This window comes from Mobula birostris, chromosome 9 (genome assembly GCF_030028105.1).
Source record: "Mobula birostris isolate sMobBir1 chromosome 9, sMobBir1.hap1, whole genome shotgun sequence".
NCBI classification, from domain to species: domain Eukaryota; kingdom Metazoa; phylum Chordata; class Chondrichthyes; order Myliobatiformes; family Myliobatidae; genus Mobula; species Mobula birostris.
This window is the reverse complement of record NC_092378.1, coordinates 119226828-119247636: the sequence shown is the minus strand read 5'-3', so window position 1 is coordinate 119247636 and position 20809 is coordinate 119226828. Positions and strand designations below refer to the sequence as shown.

General features: G+C 41.9%; 1 protein-coding gene across 2 annotated transcripts in view; it reads left to right on the top strand.

The window, feature by feature from the left end:
• Window positions 1–20809, top strand: part of sdk1a (sidekick cell adhesion molecule 1a) — a 744722-nt gene that overhangs the window by 703327 nt on the left and 20586 nt on the right. For both annotated transcript variants that reach the window (XM_072268711.1, XM_072268712.1), the window contains 2 exons: window positions 18391–18516; window positions 19287–19451. In XM_072268711.1, coding sequence (XP_072124812.1) covers window positions 18391–18516; window positions 19287–19451 — 291 coding nt within the window. The remainder of the gene's footprint in view (window positions 1–18390; window positions 18517–19286; window positions 19452–20809) is intronic.

Below are 20809 nucleotides of genomic sequence, written 5' to 3'. Positions count from 1 at the left end.
CCCAATTTGGAATATTGTGTGCAGTCTTGGTCACCTACCTACAGGAATGATGTAAATAAGATTGAAAGAGTTCAAAGAAAATTGACAAGGATATTGTTGGGTCTGGAGGACCTGAGTTATAGGGAAAGGTTGAATAGGTTAGCACTTTTTATCCCGTAGAACGCAAGATTAAGAGGAGATTTGATAAGTTATACAAAATAATTAGGACTATAGATAGGGTAAATGCAGGCAGGCTTTTTTCCACTGAGGTTGGGTGAGACTACAACTAGACGTCATGGGCAAAGGGTGAAAGGTGAAATGTTTAAAGGGAACATAAGGGGAAACTTCACCCAGAGGGTAGCGAGAGTGTGAAATGGGCTGCCACCACAAGTGGTAAAAGCAATTTTAATTTTAACATTTAAGAGAAGTTTAGAGAGGTACATGGATGGGAGGGGTATGGAGAGCTACGGTCCGTGTGCAGGTTGATGGGACTAGGCTGAGTAAATGGGTTAGCATAAGCTAGATGGGCTGAAGGGCCATTTCTGTGATGTGGTCTTCTATGACTCAATAACTCTAGCACCCTTCCCCCACTACCCTAAATTCTGACTCCAGATCGACACTTGCTTTTACACCAGGAAATTTCAGCTCAATCTCTGACAACTAACAGGCCTACATCATGAATTAACTTCTGATCGCCTCTGTCCAGCATCAGCTGTCCCCCAGCTAATTTTTGCTTCCTTCCACAACCAACATCTCCTCCAACCATCATTCGCCAGCCTTGTCTGCTGACTTCTTCCGTCCATCCTTTTATTCCCACTGATATCAATCAGACTTGGTCCCCTTTTCTCTGACCTGCAAGCCTTCCCTCCTTAGCTCCATCCACTCCTCCCCCTAACGATCCCACCTTTCCCTCTGACTGCGGTCTACTCCCCCACCTAACACTATTCCTGTCCCTCTGATTGCCCTCACCATTGCTCTGTTCCACAGCACCATCACAGCTTCTACGTAAAGTACTTGTTCCTTAGCTGGAGTGCCGTAGGCTTGTCTAAACCACCAGCTGACTATCTGCTCCTCACACCATCTGCTGTCCTTACCCCACTCCCAGTTACACAAGAACCACTCTGCTCTTCCCTGCAAAATATCGTTCTTATCCAGATCCCATACCTGATCACCAACACCATAGGCCTGGTAGCATAGTGGTTAGCACAACACTTAACAGTCCAGGTGACCAAGGTTCAATTCCCGCCGCTGCCTGTAAGGAGCTTGTACCTTCTCCCTGTGACTGTGTGGGTTTCCTCCACGTGCTCCGATTTCCTCCTACAGGCCAAACTCATGCTGGTTAGTAGGTTAATTAGTCATTGTAAATTGTCCTAGGGTTAAATTGCGGGTTGTTAGATGGCGCAGCTTGAAGGGCTGGAACGGCCTGCTTCACACTAAATAAATAAATAAGGTCATCCGCTAGTCTTGTGAGACCATGGATCTGCGCCTGGAAAGTCTTCACTCTCCAGGACGCAGCCCTGGGCAAGGTTGTGTGGAAGACTGGCAGTTGCCCATGCTGCAAGTCTACCCTCTCCACGACACCAATGTTGTCCAAGGGAAGGGCATTAGGACCCATACAGCTTGACACCAGTGTCGTCTCAGAGCAATGTGTGATTAAGTGCCTTGCTCAAAGACACAACATGCTGGCTTGCCTGGGGCTCGAACTCACAACCTTCAGATTGCTAGTTGGATGCCTTAACCACTTGGCCACGTGCCCACTCTGTATCAATAAATAAATAAGCACCACTCACCCTTTATCTATTCCTATTCTGCTTCCCCAACTGCTGTCCTCTTGCAAGATGTACAGAAAATCCGTTTTAAAACAACACCCCTACATATCCCTTCTCACCATACATCCTCCAGCGTACAACTCTGAACAGATATTTCTCTGAGCTTAGAATTTTGCTGAGCATTCAGGGAGGGTTAAATGGCCCCATATGGAAATTAATGACAGTTGCGGTTAGATAGTCAGCACTTTTTGGATGCCACAGAGTTGTTTCCTCACTACTGGATTTTTTTGAATATCATTAAAATAATGCTGCTTTTAAAAAGTGTTGGAACAGCAGGAGTGTAAATATTACACTTGGTGAAAAATATTGATTCAATTTAACTACATGTTAATATTTGTTAAAATTAAACAGTCAAGCTTTATGGGAAGTAGTTTTCACTGTAGGTTTATTTATAAATTCCATTTACAGTCAAACTGATCCCAATAGTTTACTTATGCATTTTATTTTGATTTTTTTCCCATGACCTTACATAAAATCAAACTAAGGACAACATGTGCCTTCAAATGAAATGCATAAGCTTCCAAGAAGTGAAGCATTGGTTGGTCATTACCTGAGCCGTGGTACACTCAGACCCCACTTAACACTGAGGATGTGGTCCTTGGAGGTGGTGCACGGTGTAAATCCGCGCTATGCGGGGTCATTATAACATTACTTAAATGGACATGTGTGTCTGATTTTTAAAAACCAAACCTGAGATGTATGATATTTTATGTATATACAGTTATTCCCCGACTTATGAACGGCCTGCCATAAAGCCTATTATATTAAAAATCCGTCAGCTGGAGGCAGGAGAGCACCATCCACCATTTTAACACTGTGTTGAGTGTGTAACTTTGTATTTGGCTTAGATTTTTCTTAGCAAGGTTCACCCTGGCCCCCCTTTTCCAGTCAATACTGCCCCCACTTGTCCCATTTAATCTGTCTCAGTGCAGGTGGACTTTAGGACTCGAGGGAGCTCAGGACTCGCCACCTGCGGCTGCTCCTGAATCCACAGTGTTTCTGTTCCGTTGACGGAAAACGATCACGATTGAAAATTAGGTGGAAATAATAAAGCGATTGGAAAGAGGTGAAACGCCATCGGTCATTGGAAAAGCATTAGGCTACAGTCAGTCAACGATCGGACCAATTTTAAAGGATGAAGTGAGAATAATGGAGCATGTGAAAGGCCCTGTCCCAATGAAAACTACAGTTATTACTAAGCAATGCAGTGGTTTAATTATTGAAATACATACATTTCTTAAGTGTTTTATATGCATAGAAAGGTAAAATGTATACTATATACTGAGACAAACGTTTGACTAACTGACGCTAAATAATACCGGATGTACCTGTTCCGACTTAAAGACGGACTTAGGAATGGAACTCGTTTGTAACCCAGGGACTGCCTGTACACTCATTCATGGAGAAACAAACACACAAATAGGCCTCACCTGTACATCATTGGAGCAGCAACACATCGCAGCAGCAGCAGTGGGAGGGAGTAGGTGGTGATTCCATCCTAGACGAGGGACCAGGCTCTGGGTCCTCCTCTAACTTTAGCTTCTTCAAGTAGGTAACAAGATTTGACTGCTTTTTCTTAATTTTCTTCTCATGAAGCAGTTCTCGGGAATCATGTCGCGAACACCTCTCTTTGCCTAATTGATTCACCCCCAGTCAGGGTTGTTATCGATGAACTGGTCCATGATATGTGTGTTGAGGTTTCTTGGCTGGTGTTTCCCCTTCTCCATCCATTGTCAGGTTCATCCAGGATGCATTGTTCTGCCAATTCTTGGAACTCTTCGTTATTAAGGCTCTCATTATTAGAATGCAGTAACTCTTCAACGTCGCCATCATTAACATCCTCTTTTCCCACTTCATTGGCCAGTTCAACAATGATGTAAATGGCTGGTTCCACCTGAAATCCTAGGATGTCGTTGCATGCTTCTGGCTATAGCTTCTTCCACACTCCATTCATGCAGTTTGAAGTTACTTCATCCCAGGCTGCTCTGATATTGTCTGCAGCTTTCATGACGTTGCAGTTTTTTCAAAACTACCTGATGGATTGTTTGTCTTGACCTTTTTTTTCCTCTACAAGTTGCTTGACTGCGCGACGAAGACAGTAGGCTTTAAAATTCAATATTACTCCTTGATCCATTGGTTGGAGTAATGAAATGGCATTGGATGGAAGGTAAATTCACTTCTACAGGAATGCAGGTCCAAAGCATGTCAAGATTCTCAGGGTGGCCTGGGGCATTATTAGGCACCAACAAAACTTTAGGTTCAAGGTGATGCTCCTCCATACTGCTTCACTGCTGGACAAAAATGTGAAACAAACCAATTTTGGAAAAAAAACAATTGTCACCCAGGCTTTCTTGTTTGATTTCCAAATCACTGGTAGACTTAACTTTAAAATACCTTTCATTGCTTGTGGTGTTTCAGAGAGATTCACAATTACGGGCTTTAACTTAAAGTCACCTTTAGCATTGTCTCCTAGCAAGAGAGTTAACCAGTCCTTTGCAGCCTTAAACCCAGATGCATGTTTCTCTTCTTGGGAGGTGAAAGTACGAGAAGGCATTCTTTTCCAAAATAGGCTCGTTTCATCCACATTGAAGACAAGCTTGGGAGGATAATCATCCTTTTCAATTATGGCCCTCAGTGTTGCAGGAAAATCCTGGGCTGCCTTGCTGTCTGCATTCGCCACTTCACCAGAGATACGTATGTTATGGAGGCTACTGCACTGTTTAAATCTATCAAACCATCCTCTGCTGTCTGTGAATGTTACCAACGTATCATCTTCTTCTTGAAAATGCGTCTTGCCTTTTCCATTATTATCAGCTGGCTTAGGGGCATGTTTTGTTGTGTTTGGTCATCCACCCATATATTTAGTCTACTTTGCATATTTTCCAAGCAAATGGCTCTTTGAACGAGTCACCTTCATTAATGATAACTTTGAGATCATCGTTGCAGAAGCTTTTATCTTGCCTGCATTTTTTACAATTGTTCTGATCGTCGATGTAGCCAATTTCAAAGAGATTCCAGCATCAACCTGACACTCACCAGCTTCCAAATGCTATATCACCTGCAGTTTCACATCCATGTTAATCCCTTTTCTAGATGTCTTAGATGTACAATCCTCACTGGAAGTTGCAGGCAGTTTTCCAGGTATCGTAGTTAAAAAAAAATGGAATAAATTGGTGAGGGAACAAGAACATTTAAACACACAATGGAGGCAGTGTGTGATTGGCTGTGAGTGGCTCAGAGCGTATGTAAAGCACTCTCATTGGCTGATTGAATGTTTACTATAATGGCGGCTGCTTTTGAGAAGTTTTACGTGTTTAGAATAAATTTCTGTCATTTAAAAAAATTTCAATAAAGAATTGAATTATCACATTGTAATGTCTCAGTGCTACGCGGGGTAGCGTTTTGCGAGGTCGGAGTGTATTGCTTAACATAAGCTGTCAACAAAGATGTTTAAGCAAAGCTCTGAAGACAAAATCAAAAGTCATACATTATTTAAATTACCTGAGGCATGTCACTCCCCATAGTTGCAAAGTCTTTCGCCTGCGCATTGTTCTCTTGTTCATTTTCTCCCTTTCCCTCTCCCTCCCCCTCCCCCTCTCCCTCCCCCTCCCTCTCCCCCTCTCCCTCCCCCTCCCCCTCTCTCCCCTCTCTCCCCTCTCTCCCCTCTCTCCCCTCTCTCCCCCTCCCCTCTCCCCCCTCTCCCCCCTCTCCCCCCTCTCCCCCCTCTCCCCCTCTCCCCCCTCTCCCCCCTCTCCCCCCTCTCCCCCCTCTCCCCCTCTCCCCCCCTCCCCCTCTCTCTCCCTCTCTCTCCCTCTCTGTCACGCATGTGAATACACAAGTTGAAACCATCTCCCATGTCTGTGCTTTTATTTAATTGGTATGTAGTTGTGCACAGACTCAACAAATTGACAACGAGGATGAACCTGAATGTCAGAAAATGTTACCAATTTTACCGACAGTTACGGGATGAAACAGTGAGAGTTAAACAGCGCGAGAAAGCCGTCACAGATGCTAAGAAATGCATGAGTACAGTGCGTAGTAACAGTGAAAGACACGTTGAATTTAAAATGAAAATAACATGGTGATGGTTTTAGTTGGGAAAGTTGATGAATTTGATAGCCTAATGAAGGCTGGGAGTTGTACATCAGGAGGGTCGAACTGTATTGTAACACGAACAACATGGAGGAGCAAAGGAAAGCCACCAACACTTCGTCGCTTACTGGGCCAAAGAACATACAGTCTCTTATGCAACATAGTAACCCCTGCAAAGCCAGCAAGCAAGACTTTGGACAAAATTGTTGCAATTTTAGAAAATCACTTGAGCCCTAAACCGCTGGTAATAGCTGATAGATTTAGATTTTACTAAATGAATCTGTCAAAAGGTGAAAGCCTTTCTGAATACACTGCAGAACTGTGCAAACTTTCCTAGTACTGTGACTTTAGAGATGGACTTTCTGATGCATTAAGGGACAGGCTTGTATAGTCAAAAACTCAAATGAGGCTACTGACAGAAAGAGACATAGAGCGGGCATAGACCATTGCAATATTGTTAGAGACTGCAGCAAAGGATGCAGCAGAACTACAGAAAGGGAGTCTAGAATGTGAAATACACAAAATGTCCCTATATGGTGCAAAAAGCCAAAAATGTTATCCATGCGGCAAATCTTCCCATGATACAAGTTTCTGTAGTTTCAAGGAAAAGGTGTGCAGAAATTGTCACAGACAAGGTCACATAGAGAGAGTGTGCAAGTCAGACAAAAAGCACAACCAAAAAGAAAAAACACACAGAGTGAAGAGTTTCACACACAAAACTAAGCAAATGCATAAAGTGACTGAATGTGAAACAGGCAACATAGAGTCTGACAATGGTGAACTGTCATGTCCAGAACTGCATAGAATAACTGAAGCAGGTCACAAAATCATCTGGATCACAATAGATGTGTCTGGTGTAATACTGAAAATGGAGCTGGATACAGGTCAACTTTGTCCACAATTCCAGAGGCTGACCACAACAGACTTTTCTAAGATACTATGGGAGAAAACCTCAGTGAGGCTAAAGATGTACACAGGCAAAAGGTGTCTCCCAAAGGCAAACTGAAAGTGACTGTGATGTACGGAGGCCAAACACAGAAGTTAGAGCTTTATGTATTGAAAAGTGGAGGGCCAGCACTTTTCGGATGTGAATGTTTGAGAAAAATCCAACTAGACTGGCACACAATCAAAGCTGTCAGTGTGACATCAACAGGCAATGGCAGTCCAAATAGTAGCACCAACCAGAGACTGGTACAGCTGCTTAATGCTAATGAGAAGGTGTTTGAGAAGGGGATTGGTAAACTCGAAGGTACAAAGGCCAGAATTAAATTGGATGAAACAGCAACACCAAGATTCCAAAAAGTGCATCCAGTTCCTTACGCACTACATCCAAAAGTGGATGCTGACCTGCAGAGCTTAGTGGCGTCTGGAATTCTCTCCAAGGTTTGAGTGGAGCGAATGGGACACGTTCATTGGCCCAGTGATCAAGAAAAGAAAGCTATTTGCATATGTGGGAATTTCAAGGTGGGCATCAGCCCGTGCTGTGAACTGTGCAGTATATCCCCTGCCACGAATAGAAGTCCTCCTTTAATAATGGATACCACCCTTTAAGATGTCCCCGATGGTCAGGAGGCTTGTACCTGTTCATCTACAGTTTAGTCATTTCATATATAAAGAAGTAACATTCATTTAAACTCCGATAAATCAATATTGTCATAGAGAGAAGGAAGGAAAATCCAGACAGCTATAAAGAGAGAAAATGGACAATTGGATTCCTTGTCAATTCTATGAGGGCCTTTGGAAGGTCGTCATCATTGCCTGACAACTTTTTGATAATGTGGTGGCCAGAGTAATGGATGATGGAGAGTCTGAAAAACCAATTGCCAGTCAGCAGTGGTAAGAAACAAGGCTGTTTGCTAACTCGCATACTGGTTAGTATGATGTTCTCTGCCACAGAGTGTGATTCTTACCGATGAAGAAGATGGAAATCAACATTTTATATAGGACCAATGATGCAATTTTTAATGTAACAACATCCTCATCCAAGACCAAATTACAAGAAACCACGTCAAGGGACTTGCTCTTTGTTGTGACAGTGCATTCAATGGAAGCTCAGAAGCTAATGAGCAGGAGAGCAGGAGCAAATGTTCCAGTGTCCAAGGCAAATTTTTCTCACAATTAGCACAAAATTATGCACCAACCTGTACAACGTGCCCCATACACAGAACCAGACTTAAGAACTTGCCCACTACTGAAAGCATCTGTCCATTCATCTGAGTGGTCAGAGGTTTTCAGCATTGGGCAAGTTCAGAGAAATTGGCGCATCCTTTCAAAGATTAGTCGACATTAATGATGAGGTCAACAAAAGGGCATCAAAGCCAGCTCTTGTTAACTCAATTTTTAAAAAAAATTTAGTGATAGAACACAGTAACAGGCCCTTCGGGGCCGAACAAGCCTGTGCTGCCCAATTACGCCCATGTGACTAATTAAACTATTAACCTATACGCCTTTGAAATGTGGGAAGAAACCAGAGCACCTGGAGGAAATCCACATAGTCACAAGGCGCACAAATCTCTTAAAGGCAGTGGCAGAATTAATCCCAGTTCCCAGTGTCTCCTTGGAAGATTGAGAAGAGTAAGAATGCGTGGTACAGTACATTGCTGATCCTCTGTTGTGCCAACTTTTTAACCTACTCCAAAGTTAGTCTAACACTTCCCTCCCACATAGAAACAAAGAGGAATCAACTTAAAGACCAAACTGTTGTCATGCCTATGTTATGCTTGGAAGAGATGGACAGTGTGCAGCAGAGATGCCAGATATTTAATTCAATTCAAGTTTAATTGTCACTCAACCGTACATGAATACTTATGAATACAGCCAAACAAAACGGTGTTACTCCGTGGTCAAGATGCAAAACACAGTACTAACAGTCACACACACCACAAAGTACACACAAGATAGCAAGTACAAATGGTATCGCAATCACACAATAAGAGAGTCTAAAACTCACATCAGCAACCTCCAGTTGACCACAATGGAGATTGTCTTCTGCCAAGTGAACATTGGAGGGAGTAGCACCACCTCCAGTAGAGCACACCGGCTCCAATGCCTCTCTCAGGCAACACCGTGACACAAAGCCTAGTCGTCACATGTACAAGATAGCAAGCACCTATAGAATATCAGTAAAATACACACAAAATACATACAGGCATGTATGTAATCCAGACACTTCAGTCCACAGAGCTTGTCTTCTGCCAGGTGAACACGGTGTTGGGGGTGTGATCAGGGAGGTCAGTGCCAACTCTGTCCTGGACACTGTGCCACACTGCCCCCGGTGGAGCGCACTAGGAACAGGCGACACTCTGACTTGAGGGCTAGCCCTCGCTATGACGAAGACCACGCAGCTCTTCTGCTCTCAACCATTAAATCAATGAATCGAACTTGCAGCATACCAGATTAGCAATGTCCAAAGGAGTCTTGCGATCACAAGAAAAATGACCAAGAAGGCCATTCACTACTGAACTGTAAGCCTCCATCGATTCAGGCAGCCCACTGCTCAGTCCTTCATTTTCTCTGCCAGCGAGCAACTCGCTGATGGTGTGGACCTATAGTACATTTAGTTCTTAATGTGTAGCAGAATCTTGCGAACATTAAAAACGTGTTAAATTGGACCTTTTGTTGACCCTGTAGAAGCCGCTGCCACCATCTTACCGGTATAGTTTAATCACTCCCTCATAGTACATAAAACAGTCGAGCACAGGCCTATGGCACACGATATTGTACCAAACTAATTAGCTAATGATGCCTAATTACACTAATCCTTCTGCCTGCACATAGTCCATGCTCCTCCATTCACGTGGAGTATGAAGAGCCCCTTAAACGCCTTTGTTGTAGCAAGCACCCCGGACAACCCACTGCTCTGTGTATATAAAAACTCCTCTCCTGCACACATCCGATGAACTTACCCCTCTCCTTAAATGCATGCCCTCTTATACATTTTATATGCCAGCTGCAAACTCTATATGCACCTTTTAACCACCCCTATCAAATTTTGTAGCCATTTCAGGGAACTATGGACTTGGATTGTTTGCACAGAGACTGATACTGTAGATGTATACTATAAAGGCAGGTCATGTATAATGAGAAAGTGCACAGTTAATGGCAAGGCATTTAAACTGTGATGATATACAGAGGGATTTGGGTCTGAGTCCATAACTCCTTGAAAGTTCCTGCACAAGTTGATGATAATGTCTGCACATCTGTAAGACTTCAGACACATATATTCTGTCCCATTGTTGATAGAATTGCAGGTCAAGTGGGAAGACAACACTGGAAGGATACCAAAGGAACTACTTGATGGAGAGCTGACTGAGAGCAAATGATCATGTGGTGGTCAGGATAAGAGTCACAATCTCCCTTAGAACATCCCTGAAGAGTTTTGATGTTGAAACACACCACTGGGAGCAACATGCACTTGATCGTCCTGCTCGGTATATCCTCATAAAAATTTGTGGTCACTCATGTGAGAAAGCTAGAATGGAAGAAGCAAAAAGAGTATCTCAGAACTGAAGAATCTCTGATGCTACAGCATTACATTTTGTCATCTATGTGAAAGGATTCTTCAAGTCCATATTGATCTAACCAGCTATCTCCATACACATTGCAGAACTGTAGATGTCATAGGTCTTACTCAAGAATAAGTAGCAATCAACAACAGCCACTTCCTAGCATCTGGTACTGGAGCAACATTGACAGGAATCCTAACCAAGGCATCTTCAGACATGGGAGTAATTATTTAATTGGGTTAGGGAAGATGAGAAAAGTCAGATGCTTGCTTTTAGATCTGTATTTTGAATATTGGGGAAAACGTGTTTTCATTTTGTGTATATAGAAATGGACATTTTTCATTGTTGTCCAGCAAAATATCTGTTGTCCACTGTAAGTGCTCATAAAGTACATTTATATAGCACTTTTGATTGTATAGCTACAGAGTAATCTAATGTATAATATTTGTACTGTGACTAGTACTTTCCCTAAGAGACATTTGCTACCATGGCAAATATAAATGTTGCCATGACAATTTCTGATTCAATTGAACACCATTTCCTTTATATACTTAGACATCTCTCGCCTGCACAGAGCAGCTCAAAGGGTGAAAAGAGTTTCTGAATTTTGTGTTCATATAACCGGAAATCACTTTAGTAATGCTAGTCTGATTAAAATGGTCATAATTTTTAATAATTTAACCCTATACAACAACAACAACTTCCATTTCTCTTGTGCTTTTAAAATGGTAAATACTTCACTGAAGGATTATCAAAAAGGGTAGCACAGGAGTGAAAAGTGAACAAGTTTGTTTAATTATCATTCAACCATTTAAATGAATACAATCAAATGTAATAGTGTTCCTTTGGGACCAAGGTGCAAAACACATAACCAACAGTCATACACAGCACAGAGCACATATAATTATGATAGCAGACAAACATACAGTTAGAAAAAATATTTAAAATATTATCATTAAGCCTGAGTCCCTGAGTGTTAAGGTCTGTTGATTAATGGTGCATGGATGTTGTCCTGGAGCTACGTTTCTGCAAGAACAGCCCGTAACAGTTCTTAATATTATGCAGTGCAGCTGCTGAAGGTGGCAGTCCAGCTTGTTTTCCACTGAGTGAACACTAGAGGGCAGCACTGACAAGAGGGGCCACCCCCAACCCACCCTGGAATCCAGCAGCTCACAGACAGCTCCTTTGTCTCCTTCCTCGGCAGCTGCACCAGGCGACCCTGAGACATGAAAGAGGGCCTGGTCCATGACACAACTGAAGCCATACAGCTCCCCCATTACCGTCGGTCTCGGCAATGAACTAGTGAATCAGACTCACAGTATTTTACATTCATCATCATCATCAGGTGCCATGCCCAGTTTGAGCTTTGATTGCCATGGCCCACACCTGTTTTGGGTCAAGTGGATCAATTCATTGGTATTCATTTCCATTTCTCTGGCTGCTGTCTCCATCATCACTTGTCTTTGTCTTCCTCTTGCTTTCTTCCCTTCAATCTTTCCCATAATTACTGTGCATTCTAACTCCTCTTTCCTAATCACATGTCCAATGAAGTTATGTTGCCCTTTCATGATCTCATACATTATTTCTCTTTTTGTGTTTGCTCTGTTCATGATATCCTCATTAGATATTGGTTTCATCCATGATATTCTTTGCATCCTCCTCAAAAACCACATCTCTGCTGCTACAATTTGTTTCCTCATGTTACTAGACATTGTCCAACATTCTGAGCCATATAATATAACCGGATAAACATAACATTTCAGTACTCTGAGGCGGGTTGTCATGCCTAGTTTAGTATTGGTCAGTATACTCTTCATTCTTGTAAAGGTGTCTTTTGCCATCCCTATTCTTCTTTTGATGTCCCAAGTCGCACCTGCCATCTGATGTCACCCAGCTTCCTAAGTAGCAAAAGTTCTGTACTTGTTTTTCAAGTCAAGTCAAGTCACTTTTTATGGTCATTTCAACCATAACTGCTGGTACAGAACATAGTAAAAACAAGACAACATTTTCCAGGACCATGGTGCTACATGAAACAATACAAAAACTACACTGAACTACGTAAGAAAAAACACAAAAACTACACTAGACTACAGACCTATCCAAGACTGCATAAAGTGCACAAAACAGTGCAGGCACTACAATAAATAATAATAAATAATAAACAAGACAGTAGGCACATTAGAGGGTATAGTAGGTTGGCGTCAAGCCAGGCTCTGGGTATTGAGGAGTCTGATGGCTTAGGGGAAGAAATTGTTACATTGTCTGGTCGTGAGAGCCTGAATGCTTTGGTGCCTTTTTCCAGGTGGCAGGAGGGAGAAGAGTTTGTATGAGGGGTGCGTGGGATCCTTCATAATGCTGTTTGCTTTGCGGATGCCGCGTGTGGTGTAAATGTCTGTGATGGCAGGAAGAGAGAACCCGATGATCTCAGCTGACCTCACTATCCGCTGCAGGATCTTGCAATCCGAGATGGTGCAATTTCCGAACCAGGTCGTGATGCAGCTGCTCAGAATGCTCTCAATACAACCTCTGTAGATTGTGGTAAGGATGGGGGGTGGGAGATGGATTTTTCTCAGCCTTTGCAGAAAGTAGAGACACTGCTGGGCTTTCTTTGCTATGGAGCTGATATTGAGGGACCAGGTGAGATTCTCCGCCAGGTGAACACCAAGAAATTTGGTGCTCTTAACGATCTCTACGGAGGAGTCGTCAATGTTCAGCAGAGAGTGGTCGCTCCATGTCCTCCTGAAGTCCACAACCATCTCTTTTGTTTACATTCAGAGACAGGTTGTTGGATCTGCACCAGTCAGTTAGCCGCTGCACCTCCTCTCTGTATGCTGACTCATCTTTTTTCTGATGAGACCCACCACGGTCGTGTCATGGGCGAACTTGATGATGTGGTTCGAGCTGTGTGTTGCAGAACAGTTGTGGGTCAGCAGAGTGAACAGCAGTGGACTGAGCACACAGCCTTGGGGGGGCCCTGTGCTCAGTGTGATGGTATTGAAGATGCTGCTACCAATTCGGACTGACTGAGGTCTCCCAGTCAGGAAGTCTAGGATCCAGTTGCAGAGGGAGGTGTTCAGGCCCAGAAGGCTCAGCTTTCCAATCAGTTTCTGAGGAATGATTGTGTTGAATGCTGAACTGAAGTCTATGAACAGCATTCAAACGTGTCTTTTTTGTCCAGGTGGAGGCCTTATGTCTTCCCCATTTATTCTCAGCCTGCAGATAGGATTCACCTTCTTTTTGGATATCACCATATATTCTGTCTTTTTGCAATTGATAAATAGACCCATTTTTGCACTTTCTTCAACAGTTATATCAATTAAGTTTAGTAGTTCTTCGTCCGTACTTGCAATTAACACAGTGTCATCTGCATATCTGAAATTATTGAAGTTTTCACCGCCAACTTTGATTCCCAAGATGTCTCTTATTTTTTGTAATATTGTTTCACTGTACACATTAAATAAATCAGGGGAGAAAACACACCCTTGTCTAACGCCTCTCTTGATTTTCGTAAACTGACTCACTTCCCCATCTATTCTTACAGCAGCAGTTTGTTCCCAGTACAGATTTCTGATTAGGCGGAGGTCTTTCGAATCTAGATCTAGCGTTTTCTGTAATATTTCAAATAACTTATTGTGCTTCACTTTATCAAATGCTTTTTTGTAGTCGATAAGACAAACAAACAAATCTTTTTGCACTTGAATAGCTCGTTCTGATAGTATCCTTAACATCAATATTGCATTTCTTGTACCTTTGTCTTTCACAAAACCACATTGTTCTTTACCTATTTCAGCTTGTATCTTACTTTTAGCTCGTCATCAAAATTCTTAGAAGTATCTTGGTGATATGACTCATTAGACTTATGGTCCTATGTAATTCACATTCTATTGCTCCAGCTTTCTTAGGAAGAGCAATAAATACTGATTTTTTTCATCTCTTCTGGTATTATTCCAGTCTCATAAATGTCATTGATTAAATCAGTAAGCTTTTCAATTCCATAATCTTCAAGGGCAGTAATTTGTTCGATTACTAATTCATCAGGACCTGCTGCCTTTCCTTTCTTCATCTTATTTATTGCATTACGAACTTCAGATTTTAAAATATTTGAACCTTCAATGTTTTTCTTAATTTCTGTTTTTTTGCCTCTATTGTCTTCAAACAGTTCCTGAATATACTCAGTCCATCTGTTCATAATCTCATCTTTTTCCCTGATAATGGTACCGTCCTTTGCTTTCAAATATCCACCTGAAGAACAGAGGAGCTTTTTACCAGTGATATTCTTGATTTGTTGATGTAACCTTTTTGGATCAGTAATAGGGCTTCTTTCTATTTGCTCACATTCCTGGTTTAACCATTCTTCTTTGGCTTTTTGATATAAGGTTTTAACTTTTTTATCTAAGGACTTAAATTCTATAGGATATGCTTTCTTCTGTCTCCTTTCTTCCATTAGATTTTTGATTTCATCTGTCATCCATTTATACTTTGTGCTTTTTTTCTTTTTTAGGAATCATTGACTTTGCTGATTCTACCAAGGCATCCTTTAGAGAGTTAAATTTCATTTCTACATGATTGCTATTATCTTCAACAGATTCTATTTCTAGACTTTGAAATCTATTCCTTACTTCAATTGTAAATTTTTGTCTCAAGTTTTCTTCTTTAATTAAATGCAAGTAGTCAAGGGATTGTTCAGGTTTTTGCTTCTTTAGTTTTTTAAGTTTTACTTTTACATGACATACTACTGGGTTATGGTCACTATTACAGTCTGCACCTGGACATGTTTTGCATTGAGTCACTGAGTTTCTAAATCTTTGGTTTATAGTAATAAAGTCAATTTGATTTCTAGTGTTATCACCTGGACTTTTACATTATCACAACAAAAGCGTCCAAGACAATCACCTGCACCTTCCTCCGCACTCCGCCACCTTCCCTGGGTGGTTGAGGCAGGCAGCATCATGGTACACAACAAGTCCAACTCCATCGCTATCCAGCAGTTCACTGTAGTTCTCAATGTTCTTAATGACCATCAGTGCCTTGCGATTGTAAAAAAGATATAAAGAACGAATAATCACACCTTTCTTTGGACTCAGAGAGGCTACTGTGTCCGAGTACGCCGCCATCTTACCAGGAGAACGGCAAACTTCCGGTAAGATGGCAGCATGCTTCAATACAACTCTACAGATGGGATTTGAGGGCTGTAGTTCAGTACATAGTTAGCAAAACTTCGCATAATCTCATATTTGTGAGGATAAAATGAGGAAACCAGCCAGCAATGCTTTGGACTAATTAAGTTTTGTGATGACCAAGGCACGGATGAAGATTTTATCCACAGATGAAGATTTTATCCACAGATGAATTGAAGGAGGAAGAGAGATGGACAATGAAACAGAACGGTTTTGGTTTTGACAGAGATCTGTTGTTGGATCCTCGCCTGAAGATCATTCATGAATTTCATCCCAGAGTCAGTAAATAGGTGTTGCTGCTTGCTTTTAATTAATATCTGTTTGGAGATCGTTTGGATGTTCCGGTGCTCTGTAGTCTCTGAGAAGATTCCGGGAGGCAGAAGCAACTTGTGCGAGCGTCATAGCAGGCAGGTTGCGGGACAGTGCAAGCCAATGTTTGGCTCCATTTTGCCAATTATAGCTTCCATTGTTCATTGATCAAACCAACATGGGAGATAGAAACATCAAGGCAAGTACGGAAGGTGAGAGCCGGCTGCCAGCCTTTTGATCACTGAGCATTGCTCTGCTACGCTACTGGAGAGGGGAGAACCTGCTGCTGTGCCCGGAGTACGTTATCCAGGTTTTCTGCATTTTGGATGTGGACTTGGACTATAGACTTTCTTCAGTCTTATAGTTTTTTTAATATTCTCTGTTTCTCACCTGATTTTTCATGTTTTGTTTGTGCGGGGAAGGGGATTTGAGGGTTGATGTGCCTGTTCCATTTTTGTTCATTTTTTGTGCAGGGAGAGGGGATTTGAGGGTTGATGACAATGCTGTCTTTTTTTTCTTTCTTGGTTTCATGGCTACTTGGAGAAGGAGAATTTCAGAGATGCATACTTCGATAATAAATGAACCTTTGAACTTTAAAACATGCCAGATTTTGATGAAACCTTTTTTTCAGCAGAGGTCATTTTCTCAGATACAGTAAGGAATGGACAAGAAACGCTATTTCCTCCAGCAAGGGTTTGAATCTGAGAAACGAATGAGTAATCAAAAGCTTGCCCAGGCATCATCATGCGGGCTTCCCTCCAATTACATATGCTGTAGTTCAGTCACATCTTGTAATCAAGACTGTTGACCATTGAGTTAAGGGATGAGGAATGTGTATATATAAGAGGGATGATTGATAAATTCATGGCCTAAGGTAGAAGGAGTCAATTTTAGAAAACCTAGCACATTTATTTTTTAACATAGTCCCCTCCTACATGTACACACTTAGTCCAGCGGTCGTGGAGCATATGGACCCCTACTTTGTAGAAGTGGTCCACAGCAGGGGTGATTGATAAGTTTGTGGCCTAAGGTAGAAGGAGATGAGTTATACAGCTCTCGTTACACGCACGTACAGTTCAACTCTTTTGAGTGCAAATACAGGAAGTTTGAAGTTTCTCCTCATCTCCGTCTGCTTTAGGCCACGGACTTATCAACCACCTCTGCTGTGGACCACTTCTGGAGGTCCAAGACGCCGACTTCTGCAAGGAAGGGATCCGTATGCTCCACGACCGCTGGATTAAGTGTGTAAACGTAGGAAAAATAAATGTGCTAGGTTTTCTCAAATTGATTCCTTTTACCTTAGGCCACGAACTTATCAATCACCCCTCGTATCTGAAAAAATGCCTGTGATAGATCTGCCTGTGTTTTTCTCAGTTATAGTCATGATAATTATAGTGGAGAGCAACAGAAGGAGACTGATTGTGCAATGAACAAGAACCATTTTTCGGTGGTTTTCCTTCAAAGTTGGCAACATTGACGAATGGTAGTTGTAATGGATTCACCTGGGTTCATAGTTCAAAGTACATACTGTAAATGTCACCACATACTACCTTGAGATGAATTTTCTTGCAGGCATCCACAATACATACAAAAAAACACAATAGAGTCAATGAAAAACTGCATACAAAGACAGACAAACAACCAATGTGCAAATACAAAAAGAAAACTAAATAAATATTGAGAACATGAGTTGTAGATGCCTTGAAAGTTAATAAGTATTGTGTGGAATCAGTTTAGTGTTGGTTGAGTGAAGTTATCCCTTTGGTTCAAGAGCCTAATGTTTGAGAGGTAGTAACTTGTCCTGAACCTGGTGTTGTGGGACCTGAGATTCCTTTACCTCCTTCCTGATGCAGCAACGAGAAGAGAGCTGGATGGCAGGCGTCTTTGATGAGGATGCTGCTTTCCACATCAGAATTGTCCCCTCACTTTTACGGCTTCCTTCTGTATTCACCCCAACCCCACCCCGTCCCCCAAAGTATCGAACTGCAACCCTTTGCAAAGGAGATGATAATGAGGTGCAAACAGTAATCATGCTCTAGATCAGAGGTTCCCAACCTCCGGACCAATGCCATGGACCCACACCATTAAGCAAGGGGTCTGTCGACCCTGGATTGGGAACCCCTGCTCTAAATTCTGGCAGGACTCTATCTCAGCTCCCATTCTCGTTTGTTTAAAGTAATTAGAATGAAGGAAATTGTGGCAGCTCGCCTCAAACCTTTTGAAGAATTATCGAAGACATGGCTTTATTGTGTACGGTCAGACCCTTCTTATCAAATTAGACTATGTTATGATGGTGTCATCTTTGGTTAAGGAAATGGCAGAACACAAAGTATTATGTTTGATCAGGGACACAATAACTTTCTGTCATGCCACATACTCAAACTGTAACAGATATTGGATTGTGGAATTTCCACAGGTATTTGATATTAAAGTTTTCTAATTCCTATTTCCTAAGTATGTTTGTTTGCTTGTTTAATAATGGAATATTATTTTGCACAGGTTCCCCAGGCCCTCCTCTAAACCCCTCCATTAGTGAAACTGCATCTGCCGTCACAATCCATTGGGCACCAGGTATGCCTGGAGCTGGACCAATAAAGGGTTATATGATCGAGGCAAGACCCTCCGGTGAGCAAACTAATCCTCCTTTGGAATTCTCTGAATGTAGACTTTGTCACACATGAGTTCCTTGTGAGTCTGGAATTAATAAAATGCTGGTGCTTTACAATGCTGAATAGTAATTGAATTAAAAGAGAATAGAGCTGATTAAAAAAAACTTGATTGTTACGGTTCCTATTTTAAAATTCTCAAGTCGAATCCTTGCTCTCCGCATTTTGGTGTTTCTATTTGTAACTTCTGAAGGTAATTGGATAAGAAAGCAGACATCTTTCAGTTATTTTTAGATTTAAAAAGGAAATAAATTTGTTGACAAAATTGCTGCTATTTTTTCATAGAAGCTGAATCAAAAAGGGCCATTGAGGGCAGGGAAATGAGTATTTAGACTGTGACCAGGAGATTGGAAGTTTGTCAGAAGGCCATTGGAACAGTCACTTCGAGGAGTCCTTAGGCATGAATGAGAGTTCTAAGGATTCCCAACCTGGGGTCCTCGGACCCCTTGCTTAATGGTATAAAAAGATTGAGAACCCTTGGTTTAAGTAAAACATTGCCTGAAGTGGAACACAGTGTACGTAGACAAATCCTCTGAGAAGATGGTGCCCTTCTGCCCAAATTACTAATTGTAAGAGGGTGTCATAATTAAGCTAAAATAAAAAGCAACTGAACTGTTAACTATCATTCGTAATGGTATTGAGCCAGACTGGAGAGTTGTCTTTGTTCTGTGGTATCTGTTTTATAATGTTTCCTCATTTTAACCTAACAGTTTCTAATTTCTAATTTAGATGAAGGATTGTGGGATACATTTGAGAAAGACATCCCAAGTGATGCAACATCACATGTGATTAACCGGGATAAGCTAAAACAAGGAGTGAGCTATGAATTTCGGATCATTGCAGCCAATCAGTTTGGATATGGTGAACCAAGTACACCATCCATTGTGAGATCAGGTAATCAGCTTATTCTTGTCAGAGAAAATTGACTGATATAAATAAGTTTATCAGAAAACTCTTGGTGAAGTGTTTTGTATCTTTATACCCATTTAGTAACAGTTTTTAACTTACTGAGTCTGGGAAATGTCTTAATTGCTGTGGATTTCTTGCAATTTAAATAGGCCTGCCCCCCTCCCCCACATACCTTTATGTTGAAGGGAATAAGTAAATGCACAACTTGTAGGATAAAAGTGAAGCTGTTGGAAGGACTGCCAGGCTACACATCACAGAACAGAGCAGGAAGCTGTCCAAAAGGAAAAGGAAGGAAATTGCGAAGTGGGAACTTTGATGAATTTAATCATTGCCAAGTCAAATAGCATTCTTTTTAGAATCAGAATCAGGTTTACTATCACTGATGTACAGTATGTGGTGAAATTTGTGGTTTCATGTCTGCAGTAGATTATGAAGACACGTAGTCCTCTTTTTTTGCCATTTAGTAGTGCATGCATTAAGAAATGATACAATATTTCCTCCGGTGTAGTATCACAAAACACAGGACAAACCAAGACTGAAAAAACTGACAAAACCACATAATTATAACATATAGTTACAACAGTGTAACAATACCATAACTTGATGAAGAAGTCCATGAGCACGGTAAAAGTTCAAAGCCTCTCAAATGTCCCACATCTCACGCAGATGGGAGAAGGAAGAAAAACTCTCCCTGCCATGCCGACCACAGTCCGACTCTGAGTCATCCGAAAACTTCAAGCTCTGATCCAGCTGTCCGACACTGAGTACTGAGCGCCATCTCTGTCCGAACGATTCGACCTCAACCTCGGTCGCCAACAGCAGGCAAAGCCGGGGATTTTGAGGCCTACCCTCCGAAAGATTCCCGACCATACAGTAACGACAGCAGCGAACGAGTGTTTCAGAAATTTCACCAGATGTCCCTCTGTGCTTTCACGTCCCTCTCCATCAAATCAGAATGGTCCACGGCCCCTATTTAAAAAATACGATATCATTTTTCACCGGAGGGCTGAGCACGCGCAGGTGCGCTGCTCTCTCTCCTCTCGCCATTGTGCAAGATATAAAAATTACTGTAAGTTATGATAGATAGCTATTGCAAAAAAGGAAGAGCGAGGTAATGCCCATGTACTGTTCAGAAATCTGATGACAGAGGGGAAGAAGCCCTTCCTAAAATGCTAACTGTGCATCTTCAGGCTTCAGAACTTCTCCTCCGATCATAGTATTGAGAAGAAGCCATGTTTTGGATGGTGAGAGTCTTTAGTGATGGGTGCAGCTTTCTTGAGGCCATAATCAATGGAGCTGGCGTGGCTTCTTTAGAGCCTTCATACCAGGTGGTGATGCAACCA